At 52.4% G+C, this 21,132-nt stretch overlaps 2 protein-coding genes across 5 annotated transcripts in view; one reads left to right on the forward strand and one right to left on the reverse strand.

Moving 5' to 3' along the window:
- Positions 1-7,966, forward strand: part of ADAM17 (ADAM metallopeptidase domain 17) — a 52,856-nt gene extending 44,890 nt beyond the window's left edge. For all 3 annotated transcript variants that reach the window (XM_042982528.1, XM_042982529.1, XM_042982530.1), the window contains 6 exons: positions 643-777; positions 2,332-2,462; positions 2,781-2,859; positions 4,021-4,109; positions 5,765-5,815; positions 6,233-7,966. In XM_042982528.1, the coding sequence (XP_042838462.1) occupies positions 643-777; positions 2,332-2,462; positions 2,781-2,859; positions 4,021-4,109; positions 5,765-5,815; positions 6,233-6,586 (839 nt within the window). In that variant the 3' untranslated portion in view covers positions 6,587-7,966. The remainder of the gene's footprint in view (positions 1-642; positions 778-2,331; positions 2,463-2,780; positions 2,860-4,020; positions 4,110-5,764; positions 5,816-6,232) is intronic.
- A 105-nt stretch (positions 7,967-8,071) lies between these two features.
- IAH1 (isoamyl acetate hydrolyzing esterase 1 (putative)) lies at positions 8,072-21,116 on the reverse strand. 2 transcript variants are annotated; one of them, XM_042982533.1, is made up of 6 exons: positions 21,005-21,116; positions 19,565-19,617; positions 14,273-14,421; positions 11,596-11,757; positions 9,557-9,678; positions 8,072-8,407 (listed from the first exon to the last, which is right to left on the reverse strand). In XM_042982533.1, exons 1-6 carry the CDS (start codon positions 21,074-21,076, stop codon positions 8,225-8,227), a joined length of 741 nt encoding a protein of 246 aa, XP_042838467.1. In that variant the 5' UTR covers positions 21,077-21,116; the 3' UTR covers positions 8,072-8,224. The 2 variants fall into 2 exon arrangements, with proteins under 2 accessions (XP_042838467.1, XP_042838466.1); XM_042982532.1 differs by lacking the exon at positions 21,005-21,116 and adding an exon at positions 20,419-20,738.
- Between the last annotated feature and the right edge of the window lie 16 nt (positions 21,117-21,132).

The raw sequence follows: 21,132 nt of genomic DNA on the forward strand, positions 1-21,132 counted from the left end.
CGCAGGGCTCGATCGCACACACTGCGGGATCGTGACCTGAGCTGAAACCAAGAGTTGGCCGCTTCACCGACTGAGCCACCCGGGCGCCCCTGTGTATATTCTTTTATACGTAGTTGTGTTTCACGATATAAAGGTAAAAGCAGAGCTGCCTGGGTGGCTCAGTCAGTGAAGTGCCCAGCCGGCTCAGGTCACGGTCGCCTGGTTTGTGGGTTCGAGCCTCAAACCGGGCTCTGTGCTGACGGTGTGGAACTTGCTTCGGATCCTCTGTTTTCTTCTTTCTCTGCCCCTCTCCCGTGCACAAGTGCACACACATGCTGTTGCTCACTCGCTCTCTCAAAAAGAAACAAACACGGAAAAAGAAAAAGTAAAAGCAAAATGTGAAATAGTGGCTGAGGGGAGGCCGGGGAGACTGAGTGCGCACGTTTGGGAGCACGGAGACTTCGCACCGCGGGGTGCTCGGTACCCAGCGAGGCACTCGGTGTTTATCGGCCGGTTGGATACAGGCTGCCGGCGTCCCGCCCCGTGGGTTGCTTTTTCCTCTTGGTGAGGCGCGGCGCTGACCTGCGAGAATCCCGGGCCTGCCCCGTAGGACCGGTGGTCGCGTGGCTCCCCGTGACCTGTGTGCTCGTCGTGTGCTTCCAGGTAACAGCAGCGAGTGCCCCCCTCCCGGAAACGCCGCGGATGACACGGTGTGCTTGGATCTTGGCAAGTGTAAAGACGGGAAGTGCGTTCCCTTCTGTGAGAGGGAGCAGCGGCTGGAGTCCTGTGCGTGTAACGGTGAGCGCATCTCCATGCTGCGTCCTCGCCGCCGGAGGGAAGATGGCCTGTGTCCGCCGGGCCCTGTCCCTCCCTTCGGGGGCCCAGCAGGATTAGCCGCTCGCTCCGGCCAGGGCGGCGGTGAGAACCCAGCCAGAGTCGGGGAAAACTCAAGGGCGGTCTGGGAGACGGAGCTCTCTGGATTCAGGTCCTCGCCCTTCTACCTGGTCTATGAAAACCGTGCTGTCGGTCGGCCTTCCTTCTCGCGATGTTTTCAGACCACGTGGTGGTGCAGGCTGAGGGGTGGGATAGGAGGGAGTTTTGCTGCGGTTGAGTGGGTGGGTGGAGGTCTGTCCTCGCCGCACACACGCACGCACCATGTTAGACGCCCCACGAGCGCAGCTGGCGCCGTCTGCATCTTACGGGCAGTGAAGTGCGATACCTTCAAGGCTTCAACCGGGGAGAGCCCATCCCAGGACCTGACCCTGGCAGGGTATTCGTTGTTGTCAACAGGGCTGGGCCCGCTGCCGGGTGTCTGGGGCAAGGGCCCCGCTTAGCGATGCCTGGTGACATCATGCTGGCCTCTCAAGACACTCGTCCTCAGGTTTCCACCTTCTATTTTGGAACTCCTGGGTCTGAGAAGGGGCCTCGGGGACTGACTGGGCTCCAGCCTTCCCGCCCTGCCTCACCTGAGAGAGTTCTGTTGCTTTCCGAACCCCCCAGAAGTCAAAACCGCCAGGTTGGGAACTCACCATCCGTACAGTGGAGTAAGGGCCTCCTTCAGGTGGAATAAGAAGTGAATAAGGAAGGTATTTGACACAGTAGATGTCAAACAAATCATTTATCGAGTGCGTGGCAAAGGCTTGGGATGCCCCGGAAGAACACATAGTAAATGCCCAGGAGATGCTTGATAAGTGAAGGAATGATGAAAAGGTTTTTCTTTCCCCATTGAGGCGGTTTGGCCTGTTGTGTGTTCTAGTTAATTTCCGTTTCTCCAAGTAAGGGTAAATACCGGCTGCCTCCGGGTCAAGTACCGTCCCGAGTTACACCGCCAGGTGACTTTTTGGGCATCTCCGCTGTTAGTGTCTGTGCCACGTGGCTTATGTGGTGGCGTTATTTCCATCACCCCACGAGCCGTGCTCTGGTCACACAGCGGGTGACTCACATCTGCAGTGGGCCCCTTCTGTCACAGTGTGTTGGCTTCTCACTGGAGCCTTGGCTGTGCAAGGAGTATTTCAAACTGAGAAGGGAAGGATCGAAAGCAGTGTAATAAGAACGTTGGGATAAAGGGAAACATTTAGCATCATGAAGGATCTGAAGTAGAATAAGTTGGCTTTTAATCCCTTAAAGAAAGGAAACTCTTGGGTGTGAATGAATTGTTTTTACCTTGTGGCCTGAGGACCCGGGAGCGTGAACTCAGAAGTTAACTCTTTGGGGCTGAACTAGGGATCGTTTGCTGTTGAAATGAAAAATGCGTGTTGCTTCCCTTTGGGCGTGGGGGTGGGGGCGGGGAGGAGGGACGGGAGGAGCGCCCTGTCCCTGACCGGACTCCCGCTGTCCCCGGTTCCGTTTCAGAGACTGACAACTCGTGCAAGGTGTGCTGCCGGGACCCCTCGGGCCGGTGCGTGCCCTATGTGGACGCCGAACAAAAGAACTTATTCTTGAGGAAAGGAAAGCCCTGTACGGTGGGATTTTGTGACATGAATGTGAGTGTTTCCTTCTGTTCAGCTTTTTCTGTAACGGTCAGGTGGGCAGTTTTTATATCGCAAAGATTTGCTTTTGCAAACGGAAGGAGTGCCTTTGGCGCCCGCTGTTCGCTCTCCCGCACGTCTGTCTGTCTGTGGAAGGAGGCAGCCGAGCCCGGGAAACCCGAGCACTCTCTCCATAGCCAGAACCCTGAGTCCAGAGACCGGGTGGGACCTGGGGCGGCCTTTTCGGTAAAGTTGGTTGGTTTTAGGTGGTGAGCGTTAATTACTTGGTTTTTTCCTCCACTGATTGTAAAATTGACTGTTTTCCGGTCCTAGGGCAAATGTGAGAAACGAGTCCAGGACGTCATCGAGCGATTCTGGGACTTCATTGACCAGTTGAGCATCAACACTTTTGGTACGTGATTTCCCTGGGTGGTTGTTTACGTAGAGCTGAGCTGCTTTCAGTTCTAATGATGACATTAGAAAAGTGTGGTTTCAGATTCATATGCTCTTGTCTGGCAACAGAAGATGGAAGTATTCGTAGCTTTTGTCTTATTATTACTACTATTATTATTTTATTTTATTTTTTTTTTTTAACATTTTTATTTATTTTTGAGACAGAGAGAGACAGGGCATGAATGGGGGAGGGGCAGAGAGAGAGGGAGACACAGAATCGGAAGCAGGCTCCAGGCTCTGAGCCATCAGCCCAGAGCCCGACGCGGGGCTCGAACTCACAGACTGTGAGATCGTGACCTGAGCCGAAGTCGGACGCTTAACCGACTGAGCCACCCAGGCGCCCCTATTATTATTATTTTAAATGTTTATTTTGAGAGAGTGTGTGCAAGTGGGGGAGGGACAGAGAGAGAAAGGGAGAGAAAGGATCCCAAGCAGACTCCTTGCTGTCAGTGCAGAGCCTCATGTGGGGGGGCTCCATCTCACGAACCATGAGATCGCGGCCTGAGCCGACATCAGTTTAACCAACTGAACCACCCAGGTGCCCCTCACAGCTTTTGTCTTGAAACACGTTTGTCAGCTAAGATAAAATGGACTCACAGGTCTCCCCCTGTGTAGTGTGGATACGCAGATTTTCAGACAAGGAAAGTCAAATACTGGTTTCCTTCTTTCCTAGAAAATGAACACGTGACCGCATAAGCACGGTTCAGTGCTATGGGTTGTAAATCTGAATCATGTTCGATGTAAGCATCGTTTATTTTAACAGTGGGCCTCAGATGTTGCAGAAGCAGCAGTGTATTCTGTCCCGCAGGGTTCATCATTCATCGTCACAAAAATAGAACCCAGAAAGCACCAACTTTGTCCTGTTAGGCAGCAGCACGAGTAGTAGTCTCCTATATGATTAGTCCCTCGCCATCACTCAAGGGACTGTGTGGAGCATCGTGTGATGTAATCTGTTCTTCTCAGTAAGCGTGTCGGGGCTCTGTCTGAAATGACACTTCTCAGCAGTACCACCTGACGAACAGTCTGTGGCATTTGACACAACGATGGTATACTAAGAGCGCTGAATTCTGAGTGTCTGAGGTACTTAATCAGGATATTCACGGTTTCGAATTGTTCACAGGGAAGTTTTTAGCGGACAACATCGTGGGTTCCGTCCTGGTTTTCTCCTTGATATTTTGGATCCCTTTCAGCATTCTTGTCCATTGTGTGGTAAGTCACCGACTTTAGGTAATGAAGCGCTTATTACGATTTTGCACAATTCCAAACTTATAACTTTTGGAAAAGGTAAAATTGTTCTTAGCAAGATTCGACCTGATGTTTCCAATGACATTTTTTGCTGTTGTTCCTAGGAAGGTTTATTTTGTGAAAATTTTAGCTAATATGTCTTTTTTTTAAGCTAATAGTCTCTTAAAAGAATTATGCTTTTTGTGTATGGATGTTTGTTCTCACGTGTAATTTGAGGACTGTTCTACTCCTGAGCCTGGGGGGACTGTTTAACTGGATTTGTGCAGGACCTCTGACTGAAGCTTTGAAACAAGAGCGTTTCTGGCTTTGTTAGACCAGAGCATTCCAAAGACGGCTCCCTCTACCCTATAGATCCCTGGCCTTACATAGGGATCCTGTGTAAGGATCCCTTACCCTGAATAGGGTATTCAGTCCTCCCATCTAATAAGAGGGAGCAATCCTCATTATTCTCGTTCAAAGCGAGTAACAGCTAACGAGTTGAATTGGGCTTTCTCTAATGAACCCCACGTGATTTATAAACTTGGGGGCTTTAACATTCTTTTCTTACAAATCACCCACCTTGCTTCTATGGGAAAGTGAGAATTTGTCTGCTGTAGAGATGAGAAAACCCAACCCCGGCTTCCAGACTCGTGCTCTGGAACAAGTCTTGTGCAGTGCCCCCTCCTTTGAGCACCTGGAAAATTCCGGCACAGCTACGTCTCATGAGTCTTTGCTGCCTCTGCTTCCTTACGTGTCTTGCCCGGGCTCTCACTGAGCAGCTCGTCCCCGGGGACGGTGAGCGTGATGGGTGTGGCGAGGGTCTAGGGAGCAGCTGTGCTAGAGCAAAGCTGTGGTGAAGGTGACGTGGCTGAAGCTTTGACAGGTGGCCGCGACTGCCGCTCTTAATGTTGCTTTTGCTCGCGGCCAGCCTCCTCTGTTTGCGTCGCAAGCTCCCATTGTGACAGAGGCCTGGCCCTTGGTTTTGGAGCAGAGCCGCGGACGGGAGGATGCCGGTGCCTGGTTCCTGACCACGGAACACGTGACGACAGCTGCACCGGGAGCCAGGCCTAGATTGTCGGGCTCGGCCTCCTGTCTTGCCCGTCACTGTGTTTCATGTCGGGCAGGGGCTGGGGGCAGGGACAGTACCAAGCGTTCAGCCTTCTGCAGAGAGTGTGACGTGGGGGCTCGAGGCCCAGTCCCTCCGAGCATTTGGGCCGTGGTCACCGTGGACAAGGCTGAGGAGAGTGCGCGGGCCTTGGCGGCCTGGGGCGTCTGAGCCGGCGCAGCGCCCTCTGACCCCCGCGGCTGCCCCCGCGTCCCCAGGGGTGACGTGGCTCTGACCCCTCAACACGTGGGGAATGGCTTTGGGGGACATCGCTCAGAAAGACCGTACTTAAACATTCCTGGACCGTTTGCTTCGTTAACACCAGTACACTGACTGCCTCAAGGGAAAGAAACACTTCAGGCTGGTGGCAGAACTCCTAAAGTTTATCTGAGACGTTCTTCTCCTCTGCTGGACTTGCTGCCACTTTCCACACTCACGTTCGGAGTGAGTTCTTCGCTTAGGAGGGGCCTGAAGGGAGAGAGCGTGTAACTGAATTTTCCTAAGAGTGACCTCTTCCTGCTCCTTTTCCTTCTAGGATAAGAAACTGGATAAGCAGTACGAGTCGCTGTCTCTGTTCCACCCCAGCGTAAGTACCCACGTGAAAGCAAGTCGCCTTCGGGTGCGTCCTGGGCCCCGCTGTGGCCTCCCGTCAGCCCCACGGCCGCCGCCGGTGCGGGGGCCCTGGCGGCGGGAAGGCGGGAGGCTGGGACTTGCGTTAGTTGTGTGGATGGAGGGAAAGCCGAGGCTGCCCTGCCCCGCCCCCGGCCCGGATTTAGCGCCTCGGCAGTGACCTTCCCGTCTTGGGATCCTAGCTTGATAGGGTTATTTGTGAGTTCTCTTTTGGGTCCTCAGAGGGCAGGTTGTCAGGATTTCGGAAGGTGAGGGAGCCTCACCTCGTGCTTCCCTTAGCGGAGGGGTCACGGTCCCCGTAGGGTACAGCCGCCCGCCGGGGGAGGTTGGAGCTCCGGGACCCGGAGCCGCCTGTGACTCCCTGTCTCTGCAGAACGTGGAAATGCTAAGCAGCATGGACTCGGCCTCAGTTCGCATCGTCAAGCCCTTCCCCGCGCCCCAGACCCCCGGCCGCCCGCAGCCCCTCCAGGCCGCCCCCGCGCCGCCGCCGCCGGTGCCTGCGGCTCCCAAGCTGGACCACCAGCGCATGGACACGATCCAGGAGGACCCCAGCACGGACTCGCACGTGGACGAGGACGGCTTTGAGAAGGACCCCTTCCCCAACAGCAGCACGGCCGCCAAGTCGTTCGAGGACCTCACGGGCCGGCCCGTCACGAGGAGCGAGAAGGCCTCGTCCTTCAAGCTGCAGCGCCAGAACCGCGTGGGCAGCAAGGAGACAGAGTGCTAGGCCGGGGACCCGGGCCGGGCCTCGGGTGTGCGGGCTCGTCACACGTGGGACTTGAAGTCGCTGCATCTTTTTGTGAAGATTTGGGAGACCCGAGTGACTTCACGGCGGACGCTGGTCATGTGTTTGGGCTCCTTCACACGCAATAAACGACGCTCGTGTGCTCAGGCCCTTGTCCTTTGGAAGAGGGAAGGTGAATCTAGCTTATTTTGAGGCTTTCAGGTTTTAGTTTTTTTGGTTTTTAAAATATCCTTCAACCTGTGGTGCAAAAGCAGAAAATACAGCTGGATTAGGTTATGAATATTTACGTTTTTGTAAATTATCTTTTTTGATAACAGCACTGATGGAGGACACGCTCAGTTGCTTTTCTATACACTGTAATGATCCGCTGACTCCAGGGGGGCATTTAGCAGGCCTTAGTTCTGAGGGCAACTGGAACACAGATTTTATCTTTTGCCTTCAGGCAAAGACAAAGGAGATAAAAACGGAGTTCTCCGTTGTTTCCAGGACGTGGGTTCTGTTCAGAGGCATCCGGAGCTTGTAGCAGCGGGGAGAGTCACCCCAGTTATTCCTAAACTCAGACGGGGTAATGCTTCTTCAGATTCTGAGGTTGGCACTTTCTAGAATTAAAACAGTCTAGCTTACAAATGGTAGCCCAGTTGAATTTACAGACTCCTGCCCACTGTTTAGGACCCCAATTTGCTGGGCAGTTTTTGTCATCAAAGCAGGTCTAATACTGTTGCCACGCTGGGAAAATGCTCACCATTCTAAACTGCTTCCAAATGAGAGCACGTTGCCTCTTTGCAAATTAGTGGCCGAGGGGGCGCGTGCACGAGTTCTCCCCAAAGAACAGGTGGTCTTGAAAGGCCAAGGTGCTGGGCAGGCGGGGGACGCTGCCCCTCCCGGGCCTGGAGCTTTCTCCCTACACAGCTGATTCCTAAAATCCCTCTGCAGTGACCTGCGGGTGGGGCATCCGCACTGCTCCCGCTTTCGTGCTTCGGGACTGTCTGCGTTTACTTTGTGAAAGATAAACATCATCAGAGTGAATTCTGATTTCCTTAAAATTACAGCTAGGGGGGAAGAAAGCTTTGAAGTACTGAAATGTGCTCAGCAGCCAACACACTCTGACCGAGACGACTTGTAAACTGAGGGCAATTAACCAAACCTGTGACAAATCAAATCTTTTCTTCTAAGGACGTTTATTATGCAGATGCCTGTTACACTAATACTTGAACTCATACCTTGTGGTGTTTGCTGTCTTCTAACTAGTTGTGATATATTACACTTTTGGAATCTGCTAGGTGAGTGGGTGTATGCGTGAGAGTGAACAGTTCCCAGCTCCGTGTAAGAAAATCGTTTTTTATAAAATGGACTTTAAACAAATTTGTCTTCGCCTTGTTTCCACTTACAGAATTAATTTTGTAGCTTGTGGCGCTGATGACACCTGCATCAGATGTTACCAGAACACAACACACGTAGGTACAAAGCTTTCGTAAAAATTCTGATGCTTTTATTAATCTTGGTGGCAGATGGTGTTTTTTATTCCAAGGTCGTGAGCAAAGGTCTGATCGCTTATCTCAGGATCTTTGTCACACTGGCAGCTTCGTCTGTAAGTTAACAGCCAGATTGGGTTTTCTGTGGCTAATGGTCCCCGTCTCCCAGAAGACTTAGTTCGGGTTTGGCTTCTGCTACGTCTCGCCAGTAAGGGAGCAGCAAAGGCAAGGAGGAGACTTTCTTCTCGATCAGAGGCCAAAGGTGGGAGAACAAAAACTCATTTCCCTCCGGGGACAAGTGCAGTCCGTCGGACAGAAAGGACGAGAAGTCCTACAGGGGAGAGAGTTGGGAGAGCGTGTGGGGGACGTTTCCGGGGCCCCACGAGGAGGTGCAGTTCATCGGGGAGGGGAAGAGGCTGAACGAGTAAATAAGGTACATTCATGGGAACGACAAGAACGACATGCGCTGTTAGAGGAGCTCAGGGCCCAGGGTGCCCGGCTGCTCCGACTCCCCTAGTCTAGGTATTAAGTCGACGGGCGGGTTATTTAGGTGTAAAGAACTTGAACCATCCGGCCCAGAAGAGTGACGGTCCCGTGCTCACGGCCCCCGGGAGCCGCTTCTCCTGGGTGAGCGGTGTCGGCGCCACGCCAAGGCCCCGTCCCTGCCAGAAGCCGGCCGGCCCACGGGTTCACGGCTCCTCCAGACCACGGCTTCCCGCAGCCTCGTCTCGGGGAAGGCCCCTCCCTCCCTCCCTCCCCACCCTCCCCCGTCCTAGAGCCCTGGGGGGTGAAATCTCCAAGGACTTCATCAGAGCCCCTCTCAGATGGACCCTAACCCAGACAAAAGCCAGGACTGTGGCTGCGACCTGGGAAGCCACAGGAGGACCAGCACCAGGTCTAGGCACGGCTTCGGAGGGAGGCCGAAGCACAGGGTTGGCTTCGCGAGGGAAGCGCCGGGCTGCTGGGTCCTGTGGACACAACTGTACGGAAAGCGCCAGCGCCTTCCTCGGGGGCTGGGCTGCTCCGTGGGGACACGCTTTCACCATTTCTGGTTGTAAACGCGCTTTCTGGCTTCCAACAAAACCATGAGAACCAGATAGCTCAAAAGACGAATTTTAGCCAACACCATGTCCTGCTTAAATTTGTTTTGCCTCTTAACGAGTTTAACCTCCTCCTCCCCCACATTCCAAGAGGACTTGCTCTGAATGTCCTTCACTATGAACCACTGATTTCACTCTGTTCCGGGTCCCACCCGGCTGCTCAAGCTCAAGGGGTCCCCGGAGCAGGACGGCAGCGGCTGGGGCCGCAGAGGAACGAGGCCGTGGGCACCGTCCCGGAGCCTCCGCGCTTCCTCCCCGCAGTGCTCTGGTTCAACTGGGGAAAGGGACAGCTAACGGTCTTACCCGCTCAGAGCCCCACGGAGCAGGGTCACTTCTGCATCATCCTCCCGGCCCCGACAGGGCCGAGCAAGCCCCCGTACCTGACCGTCCTTCTGCATCAGGGTCCACAGGTCAAGCACATCAGTCCCACAGTCCCGGGCCACTTGCAAGCAGGCGCCCGCGTATTCACCAACGACCAAGTTCAGGCGATTTAGTTTGCAGCCTATTGAGGAGAGACAGTGCGGGTGGCAAGTGGCCGCTGTGCAAGTTCTACTGGCCTGGGTGCTTCTCCGTCCCCGTAAATAGGCACGTGCTTATGGACCCGACCTGGGTCCGACCGTGTGAGGGCCGTCACCGTGCGCTGCCCTCCGCGGCACGGGGACGGGGGAGCGCACCATCGGTGGTCGCCACAGAGGCAGGAAAGCCCCGTGGCGGCCGCCTCCTTGGCTGAGTACAGGCCAGAGGCAAAGAGAGTGGGGGCTGATGGGGAGGGACGGTGGGCCGAGACCCCTGAATTTGTTGTGTCATGTGAGGCCGCTGTGATACGATGGAAAGATCAGGGTTCGGCCAGAGAAGGGGGAGCTGGAAGGGGCTGCAGAGGTCACTTGGACTGGCTCACGGGTCAGTGACTTTTTTTTTTTTTTACATTTGAGAGAGAACACATGTGCGCGTACACACGCGTGAGCACACACACGCATGAGCACAGGAGGGGCAGAGGAGAGAATCCCAAGCAGGCTCCGCACTGTCAGCGCAGAGCCCGACGTGGGGCTCAAACTCACAACCCGGGAGATCGTGACCCGAGCCCAAACCAAGAATCAGACGCTTAAGCGACTGAGCCACCCAGGCGCCCCAGCGACCTTTCTCCACAAGGGGCCGGGCAGTAAATATTCCAGGCTGTGCGGGCGTAGGGTCCGTGCCCGTAACTGCTCTGCCCTCTGCCGTAGCTCAGGAGACACGCAGTATGGAAACCTGGGGGCTGGTCTTCGGTAGAACATTCCTGTAGCCAGCGGCTCACAGACCCGACCCACACCGCCATGTTCTCCACCGGGACTCGCTACGCGTCTGATAAGTGAAACACGGCTCGCACGCGGCGCCGGGTCCCGGATGCTGAGGTTTTCCCTACTCCGTTCCCAAAATGTAACTCACTTGGTTCTGTGCCCACGAGGGGGTTGTGACCTGCAGTCTGAGAAGCAGATGTGGCTCTGACTCGCACACCTCTGCTCGTCCAGGCGCGGCACGAACACGCTTGCTACCTCCCGAGCGATCCTGATCCTGACGCGAGGCAGACGCCGTCACGAGGGGAGGCTCCCTGGGGGGCCGCGCCTCGCCCTCTGGAGCTGACGACAGGGAGCGTCGTCTACCCCCCGACCGGGCCCTTCCAACACCTGATGACAGCAGGCCTGGCCCCATCCTCCCTGTCTGTCCTCTTCTTCTGGATAAACTTGCCCTCATTTCCTCCCGTGGGGAACTTTCCTGGACCTTTCTAGACGCCAGTACCTTCAACAGAGGGTTTCCGTGCCTGCCACGCCATTCATCACGTGGCTGTCACGTGGCTGCCGGTGTCTGTACGGGACTGTCTCCCTCCCTACTCGACACGCGGGAACCAGGTTCTAGTCACTTCTGTGTCCTGACTTTGTACTTTACGTGCTAAGACGAACGGTCGCAGGGACAGAAGTGGCTCCGTCACAGGTGCCGTGGCCGCGCCCTCAGCCGAGCCTTAGTTTTGGGGAAGGAGGGGTCTCATCGCCGAAGGCCGCAGCCCGGGCGAGGCTGCGTGGAGAAGGGAGCGCGTTGGGCCAGAGGCGGGCAGAGTGGCGGCTGCGGGCAGTCGCGGTCACCGGGGTCGCCGGGAGCCTCAGTGCCACGTGGGCCGCCACACAGCTCCGCGGCCGCGCTTGGGGTCTGGCGCCGCCAGGCCGGGGCCGCCCCCTCCGCAAGGACAGTCCCTTTTCCGGGCCACGGTTCGCGCCTAGAACCTAATGGCCGCTCCGCTCATTTTGCTTACTCTCTGGTGGCCGAGAACAAAGGCCAAAAGGACTCGGTGGGGAGCCCGGCCCGGCGGCCGCGAAGCAAGGGGCCGCCCGGCTCTGGGCCCCTCGCTCGGTCCGGTCGGAGGACACGGCGCCCGAGGCCCGCTTACCTTGCGCGAGGCACTCCCGCTCCCAGGCCGCCTCGCAGAGCGGGGGCGGCGAGATGAGGACGATCCTGTGCTCCGGGACGTCCACGGACTTGAGGTAGCGCACCATGCTCTTTAAATTCGCCACGTACTCGTCCAGGGGGACGTGCTGCTTGGGGTTCTCATCTGTTCGGGGGGAACACGGACACTTCGGCCCCAAACGCACGTTTGTCGCGAGGGACAACGAAGACTGACACGAGCTCCCCGATCCGCAAGGCTCGGGACGTCGCCGGGGAGTAGTTCGGACCGCGGACACAGACACGGGGTAGCGGGAGGGGGGAATGGCGGTCCCCGCTCTTCGTGGGACAGACCGCAGAGGCTCAGGCTCTGTCCTCTGGTGGCCAGCGGCCTGGGCTGTGGAGGGAGGCCGCCGAGTTCCACCCCTGCTTCCTCGCGGACCGGCCGCCTGCCCTGGGACAGATGCCCGGCTTGCCTGTACCTCGGCCTCCTCACCGGTAAACCGAGGACGATAACCGGGTCTCCCTCACGGGGTGGTTGTGAAAATCGACAAGCACGCAGAGCACTACGGCAGGGGGCCTACCACACAGGAAGCGGCCGCGTCCGACCGCCAGCTGCTGGGGCACCTGGGTGGCTCAGTGGGTTAAGCATCTTGACTCTTGATTTTGGCTCAGGTGATGATCTCACGGGAGAGTGAGCCCCACGTGGGGCTCCGCACTGACAGTGTGAAGCCTGCTGGGGATGCTCTCGCTTTCTCGCTCTCAAAATAAATAAATAAACTTAAAAAAAAAAGCTGTTGCTTCTCCTATCATAGTGCAAAGGACTTGTTTTTCCTTTAGAGCACGTGTGCACACGTACGGAGGGGAGAAGGGCAGAGGGAGAGACAGAATCTTAAGCAGAATCCAGGCTCAGCGTAGGGCCCAGTGCGGCCTCGATCCCACGACCCCGGGATCGTGCGTGACCTGAGCCGAAATCAAGAGTCGGAGGCTCAACTAACTGAGCCGCCCGGGTGCCCTGCAAGGATGACTTCTAAATGGGCTCGCACGTAAGTATCCTAAGACTCACTGCAGGCGCTTTACAAACCACATGTAAGGATAATTATAGGAGCAAAATTAAATCCCTCATGATGCCACCACCCGGAAAACCACTGTTGGCACTCGGAGGTACTTCATTCTAGTCTTTTCCCTGTTGATAGGTGTACCTAAAAAAATAAAAGTAGCATTACACTGAAGATACATAACCATATGGTTCTTTTTTCCACCTAACATTATGGGCATGTCTGTGTCCACGAACAGTCCTCAAAAACGTGTATCTGCTGGGGGACCGAGAGGAAGCTTCTATCTCTGTGCCACCCAGCATTCTATTTTTTTGCTGTTAGAAATACAATTCGCAGAAACGTCTGCACGTACGCCTGGCTGCGTTACTGAATTTTTTCTCAGGCTGGATTTCTAGATGCGGGAAGTCCTTCGATGCACGCTGTCAAGTATCTTTCCAGAAAGATCACAAGTTTCCCCAGGGACTGGAAGAGAGGAGTGCCCATCTCACTCCACACTCAGCAGCCATAAGAATCAGTGCTTAAAAACACTTTCCAATCTGAGTATAATCTTTTGAGATTATCTCATTTCACAAAGCTACTTTTTTCCTTTGTGATTTCCTCCATTGCTTTTATGCTTGGGAGTTTTTTTGTCCTAATTTTGGTGAGAATTCACGTTTTTTGGAGTCTCCTTTCTTACGGTTTTTGGTGTAAGATCAAGTGGAGATCTGACTTTTCCAAACAGTGAGCTCACAGGACCCACCAACACCTACGGCTCATACGTCTTTCTCAAGGCGGCGAGCATCCCTGCCTGCCCTGCCGCCTCCCCTGAGCCGTCCCCACCGTGTGCCCACAGATAGCATTCTTCTGGAAGCGGACTTTCCAGAATACAGGCTGACTTTTCCCCTTCATGCTGCGCAAAGGGCCCTCCTCGCAAGAGCAGGAGGGAGAGCAAGGCCTGCGCCCACCGGTCTTCTAAACACAGGGACACGGTGCCACTTCCCAGCACCCAGGACCGAGTCCGTGCCCGGGCGGGGGTGCTCCCTGAGCTGCTCGGCCATCAGTGTGACCCACGTGGCAAGGCGGGCCCTCCACCGCTGATTCCACCAACTACTGAGAAAAACATCTGAAATCCAGCACAACACTAATGGACTCAAGAAAACATTTTTGGGGCACCCGGGCGCATCCAACTTCGGCTCGGGTCATGACCTCACGGTTCGTGGGTTCAAGCCCCACGTCGGGCTCTGTGCTGACAGCTCAGAGCCTGGAGCCTGCTTCGGATTCTGTGTCTCCCTCTCTCTCTGCCCCTCCCCTGTTCATGTTCTGTCTCTGTCTCTGTCTCTCTCTCTCTCAAGAATGAATAAACATGAAAAAAAACAAACACATTTTCAAGTGTTTGAGATCAGGTCTGCCAACAACCCAGGCGAGTAGAAAATAAGTTGGGAACAAAATGCACTGACGTTAAAGCCAGAAGAAATACGCTTAATAAACTCTGAGAACTCATTATAAATTTGGCAAAACTCATTGTAAGTTTTCTCTCCCAAAAATCTATTGGGAGAGAAGGACACAGTTGAAAAAAATACAGAAACAAGCTGTCTTCATGTCAGGGCAGGCTAAAAATGAACTAGGAAAACACAAAAATGCCTTTACCTTTCAGCGCACTGTCATTGGCACCGAAGAAAATTGTAACTGCTACTGGGCTGTCCAAACCAGTCCCTTTTTTGATTAATCGTGGAAGGATGATTTTGGCCCATCTGGTATTGTAGCCTGAAAATCCACGATTCAGAACATCACATTTTCTGAAATGAAGAATTTTTAAACAAAGATGAATTCCACAGTCTCACAAAGAACAGTTTGTAGCCCCCTGCAGTGAACCAACAGTGAGGGTGTGCCCTCCCTCCGGGCTGTGGCACCTGCCTATGTCCGGGGGCTTTGATGTGCTTGCACTTTTTTTCCCCTTAAGTTCGTTTATTTTAAGTAATTCTGTACCCAACATGGGGCTTGAACCCACACGTGATCACAGGTCACGTGTTCTTCCGACAGAGCCAGCCAGGCACCCCCGATGTAATGTCCCTTTGAGGAAGACATGCCATCCTTAACAAGATACAGGTAAGTCCGTCACATTCCTCCACAAGAGGGGTTATGAATAATTTTGAGCAAAGGGGCTATAATCTTGTCTGCAGACTCGCTCACTCACGCATGGGCAGTGAGGTCCTTCTAACAGGGAGTTTACAGCAGACGGGTCTCGGTTTGAGCGTCTTCAGTAGAGTCACTAAGAAGCTGGAGCTCAAGGGTAATGACGCTTTGGGTAATTTGGGATGTATACAGAGTAGTTTTGAGACTTTTACAGAGTATTTTTTAAGAGGCATTTTAGGTCTGCAGCAAAATTGAAAGGAAGGTACAAAGCATTCCCACACACCCCTGCTCCCCACGTGCACAGCCTCCCCGACTAGCAACAGCCCCACGAGCGGCACATTTGTTAGATGTGATAAACCTAACACATCACTATCAATAGCACCCACTGGTTTTGATTCAAGAATTTTAATAAATTACTTAGCGGCTGTGCCCCCGGGACTATGTTTATGGATGCTTCAGGTTGTTCATAATAACAATTTTTTAAAAATGATAAATCTCAGAGTTCAGTTCATGGTTAGCAAATTAATGTGGTTGACTTCGGTATAGTTCAAATTCCCACATACGAGCAGCTAAGCAGAGATCCCGGGGCACCAGCTAAGAAATTCTGCGCGGCTACGAGGCCAGGCGACAGACGCCAAGCAGCAACAGGAGGGGAACTGGTTTTGACACTACTCTAAAAGCTCTCAACGTTTAGAAATCTCCGGGAAAACAACAAAAAAATTCAGCCCCATTTATTTCTAAGTGTGATTCTTGGTGTTTTTAATGCAGAATGATTACAAAAAGCTGACTAGCCTAGCCATTTTGAAGACTCAGTTTAAAATGGAATACTCTAGAATTTTGACAAGAGGAGTCGGCTTTCCATCTCTCCAATGGTATAGTCACTGCGACACTCCCTAAGGCCGGTGTGGTGTGGCAGTCCAGCACGAGGGGCTGGAATCAGAGCGGTCGGTGCCAGGATCTCGCTGCCTTTGACTAGCACATCAGGCCTTGGCCACTTACTTAATTTCTCTGAGCTTCAGGCTCCCCAACAGTAAGAGATGAACCTAACACCTAATCTGCAGGCAGTGTGAAAATTAAAAGTAAGGTAGTAGCCAGACACACGTAAGGCACCCAATAAATGGCAGCTATTATAGACTGAAAAAAAGATCGTCATTAGAAGAAGGCTATGAGCCAGGAAAAAAAGACAAGTGAGGCCCAGGGTTGGAACTGTTAAAGTTCCCCTCCGGAAGGGGAAGGATATCTGAATCCCTCTGGATTGAATAACATAATCAACGGTGCCCAATTTATTCAAAAGGCTACAGAAACTGGAAAATTATGAAAGGTTTTTAGTTAAATTCATGGCTCATAAAAAGTATTTAAGTTCAGATGAAGAGAGAAGAAGAGTTAATTGAAAGATTCCTTGCCAAACATCCAGACTCTAAGATTTCCTTCCAGAAAAATGTAAATTAAGCTGCTTCATAAAACAGGCAGGGGCATATTTTTAAACGCAAACAGCAGAAGCTTTTAAAAACTGAAATCGTGGGGCACCTGGTAGCTCAGTCGGTTAAGCACCCGACTTCAGCTCAGGTCATGATCTTACGGTTCGTGGGTTCAGGCCCCATGTCGGGCTCTGCACTGACAGCTTAGAGCCTGGAGCCTGCTTTGGATATTCTTTCTCTTTCTCCTCACCCCCCACCCCCCACTCTCAAAAACTAAATAAATATTAAAAAAAAAAAAATGAAAACGGGAAGTTTATTCTAACTCCTTCAAATCCCTCAAACCAAGTATTTTTGTCTAAAGAAATACGGAAATAAGATTGTTTAAAAAAACTGATGAAACTATATCCATAAATTTTAAAAGGACTTAAATAGATTTGAGAATTATTAAAATGATTTTATAGTAAGTATACAAAGATCTTATTTAAAGCTAAAACTTAAAAGATGTCACTATGGAACACAATATATATTATTTAGAAAAAATTTTTTTAATGTTAGAGGGGAGGGGGCAGAGGGGAGAGGGGAGAGGGGAGAGGGGAGAGGGAGAGAATCCCAAGCAGGTTCCATGCTGTTAGTGCAGAGCCCAACTCGGGGCTCAATCCCAAGAACCACGAGATCGTGACCTGAGCTGAAATCAAGAGTCGGACATTTAACTGACTGAGCCCCCCAGACGCCCCCACACTGATATATTTTAGATTTTTCCCTCTCCGTGGAGGTCGTGTGCACAGGGGCGGTTTTAGTGAGATGCCTCTGAACTTTCAAACCCGGAAACTGGGTGACATTAAACACGGAATTAGTACACCTGAGACTAATTGAACACTAGGTTAATTAGACTTCAAAAACACCCCCAAACCACCGTGAGCGGGTTCAGGGCTGTGCAGACGGCTGAAGCAGACATCAGGAGCCCAGATCGGCAAAGAACACACCAAGCGGTAACACTCTGTAGATGAAAGTGTCCCTCAAAGGGGCAGTTGTTTGGTGTGGCACGCAAAGAAGTCCGTTCTGGCGCAAAAACGCAGGGCGGTGAAGCGGCCGCCGCCTCTGACACCAGGCGACGCCGACTGCAGCCCCCTAGTCTCTCCCCTCCGTCGCCCGGTGGAAGAACGTGGGCCTAGGACGCCAAGGCCAGTGTCCCCTCCGTCTGGGCCCTGTTGCTCCGCCGTGGCATTTTAGTTTCTACACGGCTCTCACGAGTTTGGCTGGGGGGGCGGCCAGGAGAGGCAGGCATTCTGGGTGGGGGGAGCCCGGATGGGGAAGGATTCACAGAGGCGAGGCCTCTTTGGGGTCAGCCAGCAGCGGCTCGGCTCTGTGTCTCGACAAGAGGCTTCTCGGGGGTTAGAGACTGGAGGCGCAGCAGACCACACACTGGCTACAAGTCTGTCTTGTAACTTCTCTCCATTCTGAAAAAGAACTAGCTTCTAATGAAGTGGTCTCCTAGCAAGCAGATCTGCAAACTAGCAATTCTGGCAGGATTTTAGTACTAAACTTAACCACTTACGAAACATCTGTATGTGGGTAAAACATTTGGGATGCCTTGTTTTCCAGGCCACCTGAATCATTATTTAGCTTTTCAGAAAAGGTTAACAGACCAATTAAGCGGTTACTGGATTACTAAACATGAAAGCTGCTATATATCGAGCACTTCCAAGTTCAAGGCACCTGAGCAAGCACACATTAATGTTTCCGTCCTCCCAACATGACAGCAGGTGCCCTCATCATCTCCGGAGGCTCAGGACCATGGGCTCCGGAGCCTGGACACCTGCCACTTCTTAGCTGTGTGACCTTGTTATTTAACCTCCCCTCCTTATTCTTCTCACCTAGAAAATGGATCGGAGCCTAACTCACTTTGTTTACAGGCTAGCTGTAAAGATTAAATAAGCCAATACACACGAAGCATTAGTTTTTGGCACATAGCATTCAGTAACACTTAGCTATTATAATCATCCCATTTGACAGAAGGGAAAACTGAGGCATGACGTGATATTTTCATGTTTTTAGATTAAGTCTAAATAGGGAAAGCATTTGGGAACAGAAAAAGCTAGAAGGTCAATTTTTTCATTTCTAGTGTAGGGGATAAAAAATGGAAAATTGAAGACATTTTAAAACACATTTGGAAATAACTTAAAACATATTTTCTTGGTGTATTAACCATATCGGTGAAGAAGATTATCAAGTACCGATAAGCTGGTAGGACATCTAGCTTATTTCTTCTAAAGGAGGAAAAGACATGGGGTGCCTGGGTGGCTCAGTTGGTTGAGCGGCCGACTTCGGCTCAGGTCACGATCTCACAGTCCGTGAGTTCGAGCCCCGCATCGGGCTGTGTGCTGACAGCTCAGAGCCTGGAGCCTGTTTCGGATTCTGTGTCTCCCTCTCTCTGACCCTCCCCCGTTCATGCTCTGTCTCTCTCTGTCTCAAAAATAAATGTTAAACAAAAAAAAATTAAAAAAAAAAATAAAGGAGGAAAAGACAAAACTCCTGATCAGTTTATGGATACTCTACATACTTGGTTTACTGTTTTTAATGTGGAAAATATTTCTACATATTTTTTAATCTCTTGTATTGGGGAAGTGTTTCCCTTTTGATGCCTTCCTTAGCATATGCTTTCATCAAGTCTGGCAAACAAAATACCAAAATCATCGCTATTTCTGATCTATTTTATAAAGAGAATTCGGGAGACAAAAACTTCTCTCCAAAAATGACTCTAACTTTGGTTTGCAAATATATCTTGCTTTCTTTCAATCAAACTCCTTACTACTCATTTAAATCATACCTACTAGAGTAACTGAAAAAGAACTGATCTTCTTCAGATAGTGAATAACTGTGTCTGTTTGAATCCAAACCCAATATATTTTCCACAACTCTTCGGGTTTGATTTCACGTCGGACAAAACTTTTGCGGAACCCTGAGTGCCTGCCCCTCTTCCTTCTGTCCCCCAACCTTGTATATCTACTAACCAGGAAAGGCCGGCAAAGATTAATAAGGGAGGAATTTACTGTTTGACACTGTGTCATTCACTCTCTTTCTCTTCTGAGTTGCAATTACAGTTTTCGATCGATAAGCACTCAAGTATTGGGGCGCCAGGGTGGCTTAGTCGGTTAAGCATCTGACTTTGGCTCAGGTCATGAACTCGCGGTTCTGTGAGTTTGAGCCCGCATCCCTGCATCAGGCTCTGTGCTGATGGCTCAGAACCTGGAGCCTGCTTCCGTTTCTGTGTCTCCCTCTCTCTCTGCCCCTCCCCTGCTTGCACTCTGTCTCTCCCTCAAAAATGAATAAACATTAAAAACAATAAATAAATAAGCGCTCAAGTTATTAATCTAAAGACTATTCTCACCTGACCAGCTTGTCAGCCAGTGATGCTCCCCATCCACCCTGCTGGAAAGAAAACTGAAAAGAAAAAAAAAAAAGGCCATTACTACTTATCAGTGTGATTAGCACATTTTAGTAAGGGGCATTTTGATCAGCAACTCCTTTTGTTCTCCCTCTGTACTCCCTGACTTTTTGGCCTTCATCGCTCGCTTTCCATGGAGGTCATTTTAGGGATTACCATAACGAAGCCTCAGCGGCACTCTGGAAACGAGGGGAGTTTTCTTCCCTATGGACTGGATTTGAGCCAGTCATCTGCGTTTTACTGAGACCTGATATTAGAGTCATTTTTACTTAGAAAAGCTACTTCAGTTTATGTGTAAGAGAGAAAATCAATTGTACCTTCAGTAAGGAAATGAAGTCCACGCTGTACTACATTTCCACAATCGAAAGAATAAGGAAGCTAATTCTAGAACTCAGGGGGTGAGCCTTTTTAAAATATACATTCCAGTAAGTTTGGAAAGCCCTTCCTGCCCTACTTGCCTAAAAATGGCATCACTTATTGGCACGTACGCAGAAAATTGGTTGAGGAAGTCATGTTTGAAGAGAAAAAATAAGAACAGAACACCGCACCACCGGGGTAATTTTTAAGTGTGCTTCCTCCCCGAAGTAGGACACACATTCTTCCTTAATGTGAGTTGAAATGATCTTGGGTGAGAAGGTGATCTACTGCGTTATTCCTGGGAGACATTTTATCAAGATCAACTCGCTCCACCAGAGGAAGCAGAGGTGAACTGGCTCCAGGGGTTTTCTGCACGGAACGGGCTGTACAGACCCGCAGGAAGTGATTCAGCCGCCGCCGTGCTCTCGCAGGTGACCCACCAGTGGAGCTCCGCGTGGGAAAGCAAGCCCGGGCCGTGCGGTGAGCCACTGAAGGGGGCTTCGTGGAAAAGGAGGCGCACGTCCCCGCCTCAACTTGTACCAGGCCTCCCGATTCTCCCTAGGACACTGACGAAGGGCGGTGAACTCGGCTTTGTCACTCCCAGGGCGTGGCCTGGACGAGTCACTGCACTCCCCCGCACCTGACCTCATCTGGAGGAACGGGTGTGCAAGTACCGCGCTGCCCACACCGTCATCCCGAGGCCAGGAACAACCCGAGACGGGAACTCTGTCTGCCACGAGGTTCCGAAGGGGCCGGTTAGGACACGACGACCGTGAGGTCGCTGCTGGACGCGGCAGGCATTCCCGAGCAGATCCTGCTCAGGGGCGCTCAGCCTTCGGGGCCGCCTGTGCTGGGGGGAAACGGGGTGCAGGGACGCGGCCTCGAGACGGGAAGATGGGAGCCTGAGAGCTGGGAGAGGAGGGCCAGCGAGGCTGCCAGGCCGGCGCTCTCAGCGGGGGCTTGGCCCAGAAGGCGCGACCGTGGACGCCCAAGGGACCGGGCCACACCAGGGCCAGGCGGCGGTACCTGGGTGATGGAATCTCCGAAGAGCAACACCCGAGGCCAGTACAGAGAACTCGCCGCCTCGCACAGCGCCATATTGCCTGCCGGCAGAGGGGCGGGGCGAGCGGGCAGGGGGCGGGGCGAGCGGGGCC

This window comes from Panthera tigris, chromosome A3 (genome assembly GCF_018350195.1).
Source record: "Panthera tigris isolate Pti1 chromosome A3, P.tigris_Pti1_mat1.1, whole genome shotgun sequence".
Lineage (NCBI taxonomy): Eukaryota > Metazoa > Chordata > Mammalia > Carnivora > Felidae > Panthera > Panthera tigris.